The sequence below is a fragment of the Sinohyriopsis cumingii genome, chromosome 2 (assembly GCF_028554795.1).
Source record: "Sinohyriopsis cumingii isolate HCF-2022 chromosome 2, ASM2855479v2, whole genome shotgun sequence".
In the NCBI taxonomy this organism is placed as follows: Eukaryota; Metazoa; Mollusca; class Bivalvia; order Unionida; family Unionidae; genus Sinohyriopsis; species Sinohyriopsis cumingii.
In genome coordinates, this window is record NC_142962.1 from 31,185,024 (window position 1) to 31,201,299 (window position 16,276).

Consider the following 16,276-nt stretch of genomic DNA (forward strand, 5'->3'; position numbering starts at 1 on the left):
TGCCTCTGGTTTCAAATCCAAAACCGCAGAGCACATTTTCCAAAACATTCCCTCACGCGCATCGTCAGCAATGCTGCCCTCGGTGGAGTTATCGATCAAAATCCTTTCGAGTTTCAACATGTCAACGTATCCAAGATAGAAGTTACCCTTTGAATCTAACTTTACTTGATGTTTAAAGACACAGGACAGTTTGGTATCAACATCAGCCACTGCATTTTGTACCAGGAGGATATTTTTTGTGTGGCGTTTGATTTCACTCCAGGCCAAGGAAGAGACAGCAGACCTTTCCACCCTATAAAATCGGGCCAACTTTGTTTGCATTAGCTCCGGCAAACATAGTGAATGCCATCTTATATGCAAAATATGGCAATACTCATAAAAACAACACTTTGAGAGAGAGGTGATCCTAGACTACTAAAACTAAACCAAAAATGGACCAAGAACGCTTTGAGACAGACAAAGGAGATTTTTTCTCTCCAGAACGTTAACAGCAGTCACTGACAACAAGTAATATCGAGATGGCCAGAACAACAACAACGCTTTGCCTCCTGTTTTGTTAGTCACTTGGATAAATGAATCGCACAACTGACCAGAGAAAATATAGTTGTTTAATCAATCAACCTAGTTATAAACAGCACGGCAAATGTTTGGTGACTAGTTCAGGAGACAAATTCGAAGAGTATCTGGAAGATGCAAACGCCCTACAGTCAAAAGAGACGATTTTGTAAAAGCAGTATGAAGACTTGAGTGACGCATGAACATTCCTTACCTCCACTGACACCTCTGGAGTCGAAACGCATCAAAACTTTCTTGCAACGGAGTACCTCGAGTTACTTGACAGATATTTTCAAGGAAAATGTCAAGTGTGAAATGACCTACCGTTATCTGTGGGGGAAAAAAAACACATATGCCTAGGAACTTCATTTAATTTATCTCAGAGTCCGTGGGCTCTTCGAATCCTGAGTTTTCTAATAAAAATGAACTTCCGAAAGAAAAATTAAAGAAGTTCATACTAAAGTCATAAACGCAGACAAAAATCATATACCTGGAACCCACTCTCTATCCATCTACTTTCCCAACGACTATTTAATGGAATATTTTATCTTAGGGATTACCTCCTTTATGTTAAAGTTTGCGAACAGGAAAGTTGTTGTTGTTGTAGGGTTTAACGCCATTTTTCAGCACACGATAGGCTATACATGGCGGCCAGTATTAATGGTGGAGGAAGAACCCGGAAAAACCCCGGAAAGAACCACCGACCCACGAGAAGCTACTGGAAAGCTTTCTCACATACCCACATTGGCTGAATCCGAGACTCGAACCCACGCAGACAGAGGTGAGATGGCAGTGATCCGTAACGGAGAGCGCTTTAGACCGCTTGGCCACTCGGGGCCCCCGAACAGGAAAGAACAGGAATGATAGAATATAAACATTTTTAAAAAATTAGATTTGGCGCACCTTGCAATTTTACAAACAAACTTCCGACCTTTGTAAACAAATGTATTTTACCCCCAACCCCAACGATGTCGAACATATATATGCATATATGTGTATATATATATATATATATATATATATATATATATATATATATATATATAGAGAGAGAGAGAGAGAGAGAGAGAGAGAGAGAGAGAGAGAGAGAGAGAGAGACAGACAGACAGACAGACAGACAGACAGAGACAGAGATAGATAGATAGATAGGCAGGAAGGCAGCAGACAGACAGACAGACAGATAGATAGATAGATAGATAGATAGATAGATAGATAGATAGATAGATAGATATTGTGTGTGTGTGTGTGCATGTGTATGTGTTTGCGCCTCGGTGTGTGTGTTTGCATGTTTATGACTCAGATTTACAACGTAACTTTAACACTTTTTCAATTATTTCGTCACGATATCTGCATTGTGGCAGTTCATGCAGATGTCCAGCACTGGGACATCATACTGCAGACATGCGGCATCATGTACCACCTAAAACCAGGCCTTCCAGTCCTAGAAGTAACCTATTAATACTGAACGCCACGTTAGGCAGCTGCTAGTAACATTTGTTTAAGTCTTTGGTATGACTCAGACGGGATTAAAACCAGCGATCTTCCGATACCGTGACGGATTCTCTAACCACTTAGGCCACCGGAAAGGTCGAAACATACATACATATATACATACATACATACATACATACATACATACATACATACATACATACATACATTGATACATACATATATACATACATATATACATACATACATACATACATACATACATACATACATACATACATACACACACACACACACACACACACACACACACACATACATACATACATACATACATACATACATACATACACTTAGGACTTGTCGATAAATGTAGCTGCTACGTACATTATATAGGGAATGATGTGTTCAATATCTGTTTTGCACGATTTATAATTTCTGTTAAAGTTTGCGAACAAGAAAGAAAGGAATGATATAATACGGATCATTTTTTTTACAAATTAGATTTGGCGCACCCTGCATTAAAAAAAAAATATTCTTATACGTGTAACTTCCGACATTTTTAAACTAATGTATTTTACCCCCCCCCCCCCAACGATGTCGAACACATGCACACCCCCACCCCCACATAGATATATATATATATATATATATATATATATATATATATATATATAGAGAGAGAGAGAGAGAGAGAGAGAGAGAGACAGACAGACAGACAGACAGGCAGGGAGACAGAGACAGACAGACAGAGAGACATAGACAGATTGATAGATAGGTAGATAGATAGATAGATAGATAGATTTTATTTATGCATACAAATGATCAATAAATAATACCGTCAATAAGGCAACTTTAGTTAGTCAAGGGAGGTAAATAAACTTAAACTGCTGGTTTAGAGTCACTCGTTGCAAAGAGTTGTTCTTCTTCTCTGTACAATACAACAACACGTCCGTCTCACAAGCTATTTGCAACACCACATACGCCAAGCTGAGAGGTATCTTTGGGTGGAGTGGTGAATTCTATTAGACTGCGACGTCGAACGAAAGTTTTCCTTATCAAGGGAAAGAAGTTCCAAGAACGCGTTGAGTAGAGAAAACTAAACAATTAAAAATATAACTTAATGAACGGGAGCACAAAGTTGCATAGACCTAATGTAAGCTGTTTAGCAATGACACATTGTGTTTTTATGGTGCTTACAGTGTTTTGTTGTGATAGTAACAAATCTCAGCTTGAAAAAGTAATTGTAGGGGTTATGTTAGTACTATTTGTTTTTCTTCTTGCTGTTATTGCTTTTAATGGTCTTGCTGTTGCTTTGTTTTTATTGTTGTTGTAGCAGCGTCAGGAATAACGTAACAACATGTGAGATTTTATTTATGGTATAATAGCAAAATAACACGATACATAACAAAGCATTTAACTGTCACATTCCTTGCATGATATCATTCAACAAAACAATTACAAGTTTATCGATGAGCACATCGATACACACGATACGCATAAATCAAAATCTGCATCTCTTTGAGCTTTTATAATATAAGACGAGAAAAATGCATACTAATGATGGAAATATTTTTTTTAAATCACATACATATAGTGCAAAACTCGGCCGGGTCCAGGTGGCCGGGTCGGGTAATTGTTTATTCCTCAATCCCTCATATATATATATATATATATATATATATATATATATATATATATATATATATATATATATATTGCTAGAACTGTTGCGGTAAGCAGAGATGATTCAAATCACATCTGAAATTTCAAGTCTGGAATATGAAAATAAAAATTATAATAAGATTATTTACATAACTATGTATTAGGTTTAACCAGGAATATTTCAATTAAGAAATACAACTTTTCAAAACCCTAGCATAAAAATCACACATATTGAAAATGAAGAAAACCAATGCATATATGCTCTCTAAAACATTTTCATATTTCCAATAACTTTTCTCTTAGGTCATGCTTTTTCAGAAAACCGCGGGCTATTGTGACGATTACTCAATTCGATGAGCAGAAACTCAATCTATAGTAAAAACTAAAATTTGTTCAACAATAAAACTATAACACTAAATATTAAAATCCATAATTTCTTTGAAATGGAAAACATGGAAATTTTAGCTTTGATAAAGTGTTCCCCACGTAATAATAGCCGTCGGCAGTGTTACAGAACTCATGGTACAGGATATGCAACTTGTTTCATCTGAATATAATAGTATTGAATACAACAAATTTAGAAAGTTGTTTTAAAAAATAGTTGCATCATCCAAAAACAAGAAAATCTTGAAATTATCCGATCTGATGCGTATGAGTGGAGGGTACCACAAGTACCACGGGACAAATCTCCAGTCATTATTATTTTTGACAACTGTTAAACTTCCTCAATTATAAGGTAAGCATAACTGACAAATTTCCAATCAAACTATATATGCGTTTTCATTAAAATTTGATTACATTAAAACTCCAGCCTTTCCTGTTTGTACCAGTTCTACATGTCGATCTTTCCCATGCTTATAACGATCGAAGATACAACTGGAAATTTTTCCCCAAATGCATATTTTGCTTTCAGAAATCCACAAAACTAACCTTTTTCACATTCACTGGAATTTTCTTCTCTTTTTTTCAACCATCATCCTCCTCAAAAATAAACAAAACAAATAAATGCTCAATTACCGCTAAACAGGCCTTTCCAGAACAAACACCATGAACAGGCCGGACCACGCAAACAATATTGCAAATCAGATTCCCAGTAAATGTGGTAAGGTGTACTGAAATAATAACAAACTTTCCTGTATGGATTAAACAGAACAAAAAAACGCGAATATTAATGGAAATAGTAATTTTTGTACAGGAAAAGAGACATCCGCCTGGCACAGGCATATTGCACATCAAAAGATTACATACATACATACATACATACATACATACATACATGCTGGTAACTGGAAAATGGACATTCGAAAATAAACGTCTCCGTTTACAAAGTATAATTATGAATGTATCACAAAAGCCACTTGGAACAAACAATCAGATAAATGCAAAGTGGTGATATTACCTTTATGAAAACCGAAGACCAGAGAATTAATGCAAACTATGAACACCTTGTCTAGGCTAGTATTTCATAAAACCTACTGACTATGCCTGACAATTCAGTTGTTGATTTATTCTGCTTTTGTTTTTTGGAAGGGGGGGGGGGATTGAGGTTTAAGGAGCAGGTGCTTTTGATGGCTCCACTTAGTCTTCAATTATCACCTCCTTTAAGAGCTCGAGTTACTGCTTTTAAATAGGTGTGCGTTTTGTTTTTAAGTATCTACATGTCCGTGTGGGATTCAATTGTTTGTAATTTGTAAATAGTAAAATACAATTAGTGAAAATGTAGCTCTTTCACGCATCCCGAACACATACCATTTAAACTTTCCGAACTGCTAATTAGGTACCACGTTTTTAAAAACATAGAGGATTGGTATGTGGGTTGTGGAAATATGTAATGAAAATTGAATCATGGTCATGTACAAGTGGTAAGCTTTAAGAAAAACAAACACTAGCCCACACAAGGTGTCTGACAATCATTTTGTGACTCAAAGTAATAATGTATTCATGCGCAGCAGTGGCATCAATTCAACAACATAGGCGTTAATAACTAATTGCCACGGTACAGCATTGGCAATGTACCAAAAATGTCACGTGTCATCTGGACGCCACGAGACACTAACAAAGTGAAAGAATGATTGTTGAATTTACATAACACCATAATATCCAGTCTTTGAAAACTGTAAAATTTCACAATTATGATGGCTTAGAACAGCATTAATCATTCATATCTGTATGGTAATAAACAGGACATGTGCTGCTCTAAAAGAAAAAAAGGTGACTCCTGATTGTACCAAACGCTGCATGCTACAATGTTGTTATGAGGGTCACAAAGTCTAGACTGTTAATATATTCAGCATGACGAGTAACACAAAACACTGAAAACTTATGTTTCGTTCATTCTAACTACCAATTTCATCATTAAAGCAATGCATATAATTTACGTAAACGTTTAGTAGTTTTATCAAGTATTTAAATTATTTAAGTAACAAAGCGCTTATCGACATGATAATACTCCATATACAAAATTGCAGATATGTTCTAGAGGCTCCAAATTCAATTGTTCCTTGTGTATCACGGGTTGCCTTATCAAACGCACGTAAACCTGACTGTATTTAATTTTCCTGCACCTCTTCAATATTATGTAAAAGAAAGAAACATCCATTAAAAACACTTTATGCTTTCACTTGTCCTTCTTTGTTCGACCTGTTCCATTGCTTCATATGCCGACTTTTTATTTCTAGTGCATGAGGTGATGGGGTTTTGTCCTCTGTAAGATGGGAGTTATCATGGGCCATTGCCTCTACGGGATCCTCGTTTTCTTGGCCGCAACGACGAAATACGCCTGTTTCGAAATTATCATACCCCTTTGGTGTAAAGTCATAATTATTCTCTTGTCTTGAATCAGTCCCAGCAACCTTGTTCATGCTTTTATTACCTCTCGAATCAGCCTGCAAAGGAAGCAACAAGGCTGTGTGGGGGAGAGACCTATTTTGACTGTTGTGGCTGCCATTGGGATTACTGTTTTCGTTACCAAGCGTTACATTGTGGTTGTTATAGAGGGACTGATATGATTCACTTCTTCGGAAACCATTTCTTTCCTTTTTCACATCACTCTTCCATGAAGGAAAGTCTCTACTTGTTTGTGGGTTTTTCCTTGCCTTGAGAGTTGGTTGGCCATTTTGAAAAATGTTCGGAAGCTTTGTAAGTTCTCGTTCATGTCGAGTAGGAGATATGGAGTCGCTTCTACCGAGAACTACAGGAATGGGCGAATCGCCTTGTGACATTTGATAATCAGCACCACTCAGTTCACTCCTAAAATCTACACTGGACGGGCAACTTGGCGATCGGCCCATGCTGCCACGTTTAGTGCGATCACGTGACCTACGTGGTAATGAAGTATTCGTGGAGCTGGGTACGTTGTAGATACTGTTTGTTTTCGACCTGTCTATCGTGGGCAATTTAGTTGAACTAGAAGACGAAGATTGCTGTGAACTATAAATGGTGTGCCCAGCTTTCTCCATAAAATCCTGATCATCTGAGCCAGGCTTCTGAAAAAGCTTGGGTAAGAATCCGTCCCCCATATTTCTTTCCAAATCTTACTGCACTTTGAGACTTCAAAATCAGGAATTTATGTCTATAATATGGCAACTGGCATATCATGAATCTTAACAACTCAGTACTTAATTTCCTCTCTGCGGAAAGTATATCCCGAATAATGTAGTTTCCTCCTTCATGTCGGTCATCAGGAATCTTCTGGTCATGTGAATATTTTCAGGTTGATATGCTTGCCTTTTACGCCAAATTCAGCATGCCTCGATCTGAAGCAAACATATGTATTGATTAGCTCTTATTGTTTAGAATATGTTGTAATATATTATTAATAAATATCTCTAACTTTTAAATGTAGGCCAACTTAAAATGTCGTGCAATCCGGTCATGAGATTGTGAATAGCATGAACATCGTATGTTCTCAAGTATTCTTGTATCTGTAATGTTGAAATCAATGTTTGCAAGATGATTATCACGGTCTTACCACAAAGCAGGCAGAATCTACGAAAGGCAAGCGAGATGTCCGGATTGTACTGCGCAATCACATTGATATCTACACGGAATGTTTTTGATTGCAAACATGGAAATGTACAAGTGATAATGATAGTTGCACCCAAGTCCATGCAATAGTACCAACGTTCGGTTTTGATTACAGGTAAAGGTAACTGGGTAAAACTTACGTGCGATAGACAATATCAATTAAACTAGGGCAAGCCGCATAAAATATTTAAAGTTTACTATGCAATAAATCCGTTCCTTAGCGCTAGAGAAAGGAGATTTATAATTACCTCAGATCAATTAAAATGAATTTACATAATATTTTTCTAATGTGATGATTGTACTAAATTTTTACAAGCATATTCGACGTCTTTTTTAAGAATGCAAAAGAACAAACGAAAAGCAAGCCAGCAGCTCCGGTTAAAAAATAAATAAGGTACGAGTCTTTATTATATTTAGCACAAACTGTGTTGAATTATTTTATTTTGCTAAAGCAGAATGCAGATACATGGCTAATTCAAGTACTTGCCTTCACGGGAAGGGGATAGATCGGTAAATAGGTAGGTAGGTTAAGGTGTGTTCTTCTGTGTGTACATATGTAATTACCTGTACAACATTTTCTTTGCCTGCACGAATATTAGCATGTCAAGTAATAAGTAAATAACGTGGGTTCGTATTGTAGTAGGTGCGTCTGCAAGTTAGTCAAAAATGACAGATGCGGAGATTTCTGCATTTAAAAACGCCCAGTGCCTAAAAGATGGTCTACTATATGTGTGTGTGTGTATGTGTGTGTGTGTGTGAGAGAGAGAGAGAGAGAGAGAGAGAGAGAGAGAGAGAGCGTGTTCATGCGAATAACTTTAGATTTCTTAAAAAATCCTTACATTGCTAATAAAAATATTCCAGACTTCGAACAATGTTCAAGACTTGAAGAAAACTCCTCGAAATATTATTGACAACGTACAGAGACCAAGTTTTACAATATGAAACAAAGATTTAATTGTGCGCTCAGTTTCACACAATCCCATAAACGTCTTAGATTAATGACACCGTTGGCTTGTATTATATTTTATCCCCTCAAGAGTCCTAAACCGTGATCAGTTTTATTTCGTTTTGAAATTCAATCCCATGTAGGAGTTGATTTCTTTATTTTATAACCACACGTGAGGTTTAGATATTATACAGATATGAATCTGGCGACCATGCCCAAACTTGTACAAACTCACAGTTATGTTTCCTTTTAACACACACTGATCCCACATTTTTCGAAGACGATAAAGGGACAATGGTTTTACAGAAGTTCATATATTAGAACCAATCCCACTGGACATAAATGTCCGAATAATGATGTTATTCCCATGCCAAATTGAAAATGTTTTTGCATGCACCCAATCAAAACATCTGTTACATGGATACATAACGAATGTTCTGGGTCCGCCCAATTGGTCGGATACAAACTAACACTTTCAGAAGTAGGAAAAATATAATTTAACTGGTGAACAAAACGGGCAACGGAACATAACCTTAAATCAGTTCATGTTGGGTTTACTTATTGATAAGGGGATATCGATTTTAATCAGATTTGACAAAAATAGTGTTAACATTATGAATTTATAAGAAGATTTTCTGTTAACACATCAGTTGACGCATTTATTTTTAAAAAGATGAGAAAATATTCTGACTGAATCTTTATTCTGTTATCAACCATTTGTTCGAAAGTTTAGGTATTTACCATTCATTCAACATATTTAATGCAAGTAGAGATGTAAAATGTATATGTGCTGATTAATTTTGTTATATCCATAAATACGAATAAATAGCATTATCATATAGGTTAGAGACTTTTAATGCGTACTTGACGGAGATTCGAACCTGGGACCGCGTGTAAACGGTACCCATCGCATTGTCTGCAAGCACCGACCCCTATACCATCACGACCATGCACCGATCACCAAAGACGATGCCACACAGTCTGTGATATTGGCGTCCACGATTATCAGAAACACGTGTCGACCGTATTAAATCGGTAGTGGGCTACAAAGAAACGGGGACTATAGTGATTAATTCTCTTCTGTATACAGATGGTATAGAGGTCGGTGTTTACACGCAAGGTGATAGTATGCGGAGGTCTTATATCGAAAAGCTGCTATTGGAAATGAAAACCGGTTTTCCTTTCACTAAAGTAGTCTACGGAGGGGAAACATCGCATAGAACAAACCCATTTACAACTGAGTTATAGAAACAAAAAGCCTTGTCCTAGAATGACCGAGAAATTAACTGATGATGTTTAAGACGGCAGGCAGTGTGTTGGGTGAATTGGACTGTTCAATGTTCCATTCCATAAAAGGGAAAATCGGTTGAAAGTTTATTTTATGTTTTGCTCGGATTATGTTCATTTGTCATATTCCACAACGTCAGATCATAAACGTTAATCATTGTGCAGATCTGGATGATTATAAAAAAAAGAAATTAAATTAAATCAATAGATTTGGTTTATGTGTTGATCAGATCAGATTATTTGCCAAAAACATCGTGGGTGTGGTGGCCTTCAAATAAATAATTATAATAGAATAGAATAGATAAGCAAATAACTTAATAAAGGAAAGTCTGGAAGGTACTTTGATAATTTTAGAAAGAAAGCGCTTCTTGGTTAGAAATACTGTGTAATAGTCTTCTATCTCTGCACTCTTTTCGTTGGAGAAGTATAAACCATTCATTCACCAACAATATACTATATTTTTTTCACAAACGAACTCAGTTCTTGTCCTGTCATAAAACATATAGAAATATGTATCAGTTGACGGATATGAGAATAAACTTTGACCCTTTATATCGTTTACATTTCAGATTTCGTTCACGATATCTGAGTGACTGCAATCAGTCATCGTTTATCAAAGTTTGCCAGGTCGGTCTACAAGACGCGATATGACCCTTCCCCCCAATCGCAAACAAATTATGAAACACAAGTTTACTACGCTTGTAAATTCTAGTATTCAGAGGTTTATCACACACACACAGAGTAAAACAATATCTCATACGCGCAAATATAATAACTTATTGTGCAATCGACATAAAATAAGTACATTTGCTGCTTTAAGTTAGATAACACCCTTATGTGTGTACGTCATTCACTTTAAGTTCAGGTTTCGTATTGATTGCTCTCATTGCCTTTTGTGTGGAAGTGAGAAAAGAAATGTACATGTAAACTATGTGACCTTTTATTTCAGCACGGCTCTTTGAATGTTGCCATTAATTTGAAACGCTTTCATCTAAATTAATTAGACCAACACTTTAGTGTGATTCATAGGGCAAAATGTAAAGCTAACTGGTTGATAAAGTATCTTGCCTTTAGTATGGAATGGAACCAGTTTTAATCCCGCAGCAAATTATTTTTTCACTCTAATTGGCAGATAAATATTAATTCCGGAGTGTTGTAACATTATATATGTAGAATAATAGTCCTTTGAAGTGCACTGGATCCAGCATGGGATCGTGTGTTACGGATTAACATATATTATTGTAAAACGAAGGACAAGATAATAGGCAACGATAACCTTTCTCTTTGGTGTGTATTGTTTGTCTCTGTTTCCTAAATTTGCTTTTGAGTAAGACTGTACCTTGTCACTTTATTTCTTTACACACACACACACACACACACACACAGACACACACAGATATATATATATATATATATATATATATATATATATATATATATATATATATATATATATATATATATATATTCACACGCACACACACACACACACACGGACACCAGGATACCATAATGCTTTCAAAATGTTATTCATAATCCTCTCTCTCTCTCTCACTCTCTCTCTCTCTCTCTCTCAGCTAGAAAGCATATAAAAAAGAGTTTCTGAATATACAACCAGTATGTGTCACGGCCTTTTGATTGAATCATGTTAAGTCATAAACCTGGTTATCAACGCCCTGTTGGCAGAGTATTTGATTTCACACTGCCCCCGATAAAATGTTAAATTTAGATTTAACATACGGATAGCTTGTTATCAAACCGTCTCCAATTCCCTTCAAATATAAAGCAGAAATAACAAGTACACCTGATTAAACTTTATTAACCGTTCTGTTGAACACATTCCCATTTAATTATCTTCAAAACCCGCGTAGTTCCTTTGATTTGTGTCCAATCGGTACGTATAATCTATTCGATATTTTTTTATATATGACTGAGCCAATAGATCACACAGATCACACAGATCACCCGTGTAGATATCACCCAACTCCTTTCTAGAACGGAATTATCCGTAGATTCTTTTAAAGGCGAATTAACTGAAACGTATGTGATAATTGCGTGTTCAGAAACTAAAGATAACGCTAATGACTAATAAATGGTTATATATTAACACAATTCAACTGTGCAAACCTGTAATCAAACTACTTTCAAGTTCACATGTTCCAATCTCCCTCATGCATCGCCATATGGTCTGACGGGAAAACAGTGAGTGCTACTTTTCGGTTGTGCGTGAGAGGAATCAATAATGCAGGCGAAATATTTGTTTTTCTAGAACGGTTGTATATCCTTATGCGTATCAAGTTTGAAATCTATAAATGTGTTTCAAACTGCCCATCACTTTTCTTTTGTTGCATCAGAAAAATAATTGATGAGTTTTAAAACTGTGTGTCGATAGTTTTCATTAAGTAAGGTTATAATTGAGTAAAGTTATAATTAAGTAAAGTTATAATTAAGTAAATTTATAATTAAGTAAAGTTATAATTAAGTAAATTTATAATTAAGTAAAGTTATAATTAAGTAAAGTTATAATTAAGTAAATTATATCTACTTGAAGGATAACACACACACACACACACACACACACACACACACACACATATATATATATATATATATATATATATATATATATATATATATATATATATATATATATATATATATATATAACACCTCACTCACGGAAGAAAGAGTAGGGGTACGGGTAGGTAATACGCGACTACGGACACAGTAGGATCCGATATCTAACATCGACCTGACAAACAAAATGTAGCTTTGCGAGTTGTTCAAAGATTGTGCCACAAGAGTTGTTTTTAAATACCAGGAACTTAAATTCAAGGTTCTGAACAAAGATTTTTATTCTTTCACTTAAACAATTCCATTGAACTTTCGTTAACAGATTTTATTAATGATATAACATAGAACATTTTTATTTTTAAAAATTCAACCATGTATCTCATCAAAGATAAAACTTCCCGGTAAGAAAACAAATCCTTATCGTCATCATCGTGTAAAACAGGCTTCTTGGAGAACTGATGATATTGCCTTCAAATCATTGATTCAAACTTCACCTGACAAGTGACCACAAATTGCAGTAAAGTACTAATTTATGCTGAGAACAATAAATTTAAAAATAATCTCTAATAATAAAATAAAATATTTCAAAATAAAATGAATAAGCTTACTGTCTACCTACAGTAAATGTGTGTGTGTGTGTGTGTGAAAAAGTGAAAACGTGTGAAAAGCTACTTAATTTTTTTAACAGCTTAAAATCATGTCATTTCCATATAAATTAATTTATTGTTTTCAAAATCAAACATTTTAAACATTCTTGCTAATGACTGTGTCAAAATAATTTTGGTGTTATTATTACGCATAGCGTCTTAGCCTATCGTCCTCTTGCGCAACTTGATACGCAGAAGGAGATATGGCCGTTTTGTTAAATAAAATTTAATTTTTATCAGCACTCACATATCACTTGATCACGAAACTGTCCATGCAATAATTGACCCCATGCTTGGATATTTGTTAAGAAAATATTATTTTGGTGACTTTTCTTCACGTGAGAATGCGATCATACAATTTTACTATCGCAATTTTTATGTCACTACAGTCAGGTAAATGCCAATGATACTGAGATACTGTAAGCATAACTTTCAAAGACTTATTACGATTTTGTGGCTTTGAGACTTGGTTTACTGTGTGTGCTCATTTAGTCACTATATGGCTAAATTTGTTTACATTCTTTTAACCCTGATATAACAGCCATGTCACTGCGATTATTTTATACACTGATCTATTGTCGCTTAACCCGCGGACTGAGCAGGAGTTTCGCTATTCATAGGATGCGTGGTTTTATGCGAATAGTGTAGTTATTGACCTATCGGCACATTATACGATGACCATTTAGGGTATTTGCTGTTTGCATCTAGGTGAGTATTATACAGGGGTATTCATGGTACTATAATAAGACTTTATATTCAGCAATATGTAGGTAATCAGTATGTCAATGCAAATCTCAGAGTGTGGGGTTGTCAAACTACTAGAAAAAAATTGTATAAAAAAGAGTTGAATTAGGCCAACTATGCTTAATTAACATATGTAATTTGACTTGTAAATGGTCCAAGTATCAAGGCTAATCAATGGTAATTTGACTGGTAATTGGTCGATGATTGAAGGACAATCAGTTGCGTTTGAGTTAGCAATGGTAGCAAAATTACAAGTGCATACAAATGTGAAAAATATTTGAAGCAATTTTAGATGATTAAATATGAGGTCTATTGCTTAGGTTTTGTATAATAGCACGTCTAAACCTGAAAACTATAACCATCAAATGACCGGGTAATCCAGTATACGCTATCGCCCTATAAGCGGTCTGAAAATGCATTTTAGTTTCCTTTGTGGGTAGAATAAAAAGAATGCGATAGCTATCAATCAAAACCAAAATAACCAAACATCTGATTTTGAGTTTTTGTCAAATCCACATTGGGTAAATAATTTACAAACAAGATTGAACTAAAATTATGTTTCATCAGTGTTTACAAAAATATTTAATGTCGTATTGTAATTAAATATGAAGGAACAATCAATCAATCAATTAAGATACCAAGCACCAAAACCTATTAACCCTTGTCCAGAGAACCCGAAGAAATAAATATAATTACTTTTTCAAAACTTATTATTGGAATAATTATGTGTTGTTTGTTTTGTTGGGTTTTTTTGTTCTTGGGAGAGTTGTCATTTTGTTAGTATTCAAATACATGTAGATCAACATGTGTCCCTATGATGATTGAAACTTAAACTGGGTCGGTAGTTAAAAAGTATTTAAAATTTAATAACGATCTTTATTCATCTGTGGGTGTGGTTCTTTTTTTTATAATTGTCGTGACTGCAAAAGAAAGTTGATTTAACACTCTCCACACTTATGTATATCACAATAAATGATTACTGGTAATATTATGGAGAATGCGAATGCGTATAGATAGACGTATGGACACTGAACGTACGGTCGAACGAGCACCAAATTCCAGTTATAGACCAACATAGGAACAGTTATGTTACAGCTATAAAATCATTTAAAACCTCTGCATTGTTATATTTCTGTGAGATGTTTTTCCCTAACACCGGAGCAGTTAAATGAATTAGTGACTGCACCGACAAATCCGTATAAAGAAACCAAAGGGCATTGCAAGAGACCTATGTGTGCAATGATATCAGTCCACACGTTAATGTCTACAACCATCTGGGAATGCTAAGTCGATAATGCCCAGTCCTGATATGCATAAAAGGACCATTGCGAAATCTCAATAATTCTGTCTTCTTCTTTTTTTTCTTTCTTTTTTTTAAAAATGACTGTATTTGTATTGCACTGACAATTGTGGTGCGTTCACCAATGACTCTGTTGTCGCCGAACTCATCACTGGATGGTTTTGGCGCCATAGCAGTTCTTTAACATTGCACTCGCCATTGAAAACAAAGCCTGGGCTTGTGAAACAAAGTTTGGTTTGAAATTTGTAAGATTTGAAGGGATTAAATACTCCTTAACTAGATTTCAACTGTGCTATCTACATGCTTTCGAAGAAAGGAGGTGAGTACGATTCATAATGGACCTACCGCAGACTATATTGATATAATCCGCAGCTAGATAACAACTGTGCCATCGAAATGCTTTCAAAGACATTCACAATTGATCTGAAGCAGTCTAAATTGATATAATCCGCAGCTTGATAACAACTGTGCCATCGAAATGCTTTCAAAGACATTCACAATTGATCTGAAGCAGTCTATATTGATATAATCCGCAGCTAGATAACAACTGTGCCATCGAAATGCTTTCAAAGACATTCATAATTGACCTGAAGCAGTCTATATTGATATAATCCGCAGCTAGATAACAACTGTGCCATCGAAATGCTTTCAAAGACATTCACAATTAACTTGAAGCAGACTGTATTGATACTGATATTATCTGAGCGATCTTTTTAGTATGGTGGTCAATCTTTTAGTATGTCTTTGACACTTTAGTTTAACAAATGTGATAGGGAACCCTACTTGTTAAGTTAAAGTGTGCCCTATCCCCTTCACTAAGATGTATTATTGTTACTAACAATCCACGTTTCTTTACAATGGTATAAATTTATACTGTGGCGTAAATGACTAGCATCGCGCGACAGTCACTACATTAACGGAACACTATCTTCCAAAAAGAAGCGAGAGAATGACATAACATGCATATATACATCCACACACAAACACACAAACATACACACACAAAAACAAACACACACACAAACACATACACACACATCCACACACATATACACACACAAACATACATACATACATACA

General features: G+C 35.3%; 1 protein-coding gene across 1 annotated transcript in view; it reads right to left on the reverse strand.

Annotated features, from left to right (window-relative positions):
• Window positions 1–3,370: 3,370 nt before the first annotated feature.
• Window positions 3,371–16,276, reverse strand: part of LOC149804569 (uncharacterized) — a 29,006-nt gene continuing 16,100 nt past the window's right edge. The window contains exon 2 of the mRNA XM_089941654.1: window positions 3,371–7,427. Within this exon, the coding sequence (XP_089797780.1) occupies window positions 6,282–7,190 (909 nt within the window). The 5' untranslated portion in view covers window positions 7,191–7,427 and the 3' untranslated portion in view covers window positions 3,371–6,281. The remainder of the gene's footprint in view (window positions 7,428–16,276) is intronic.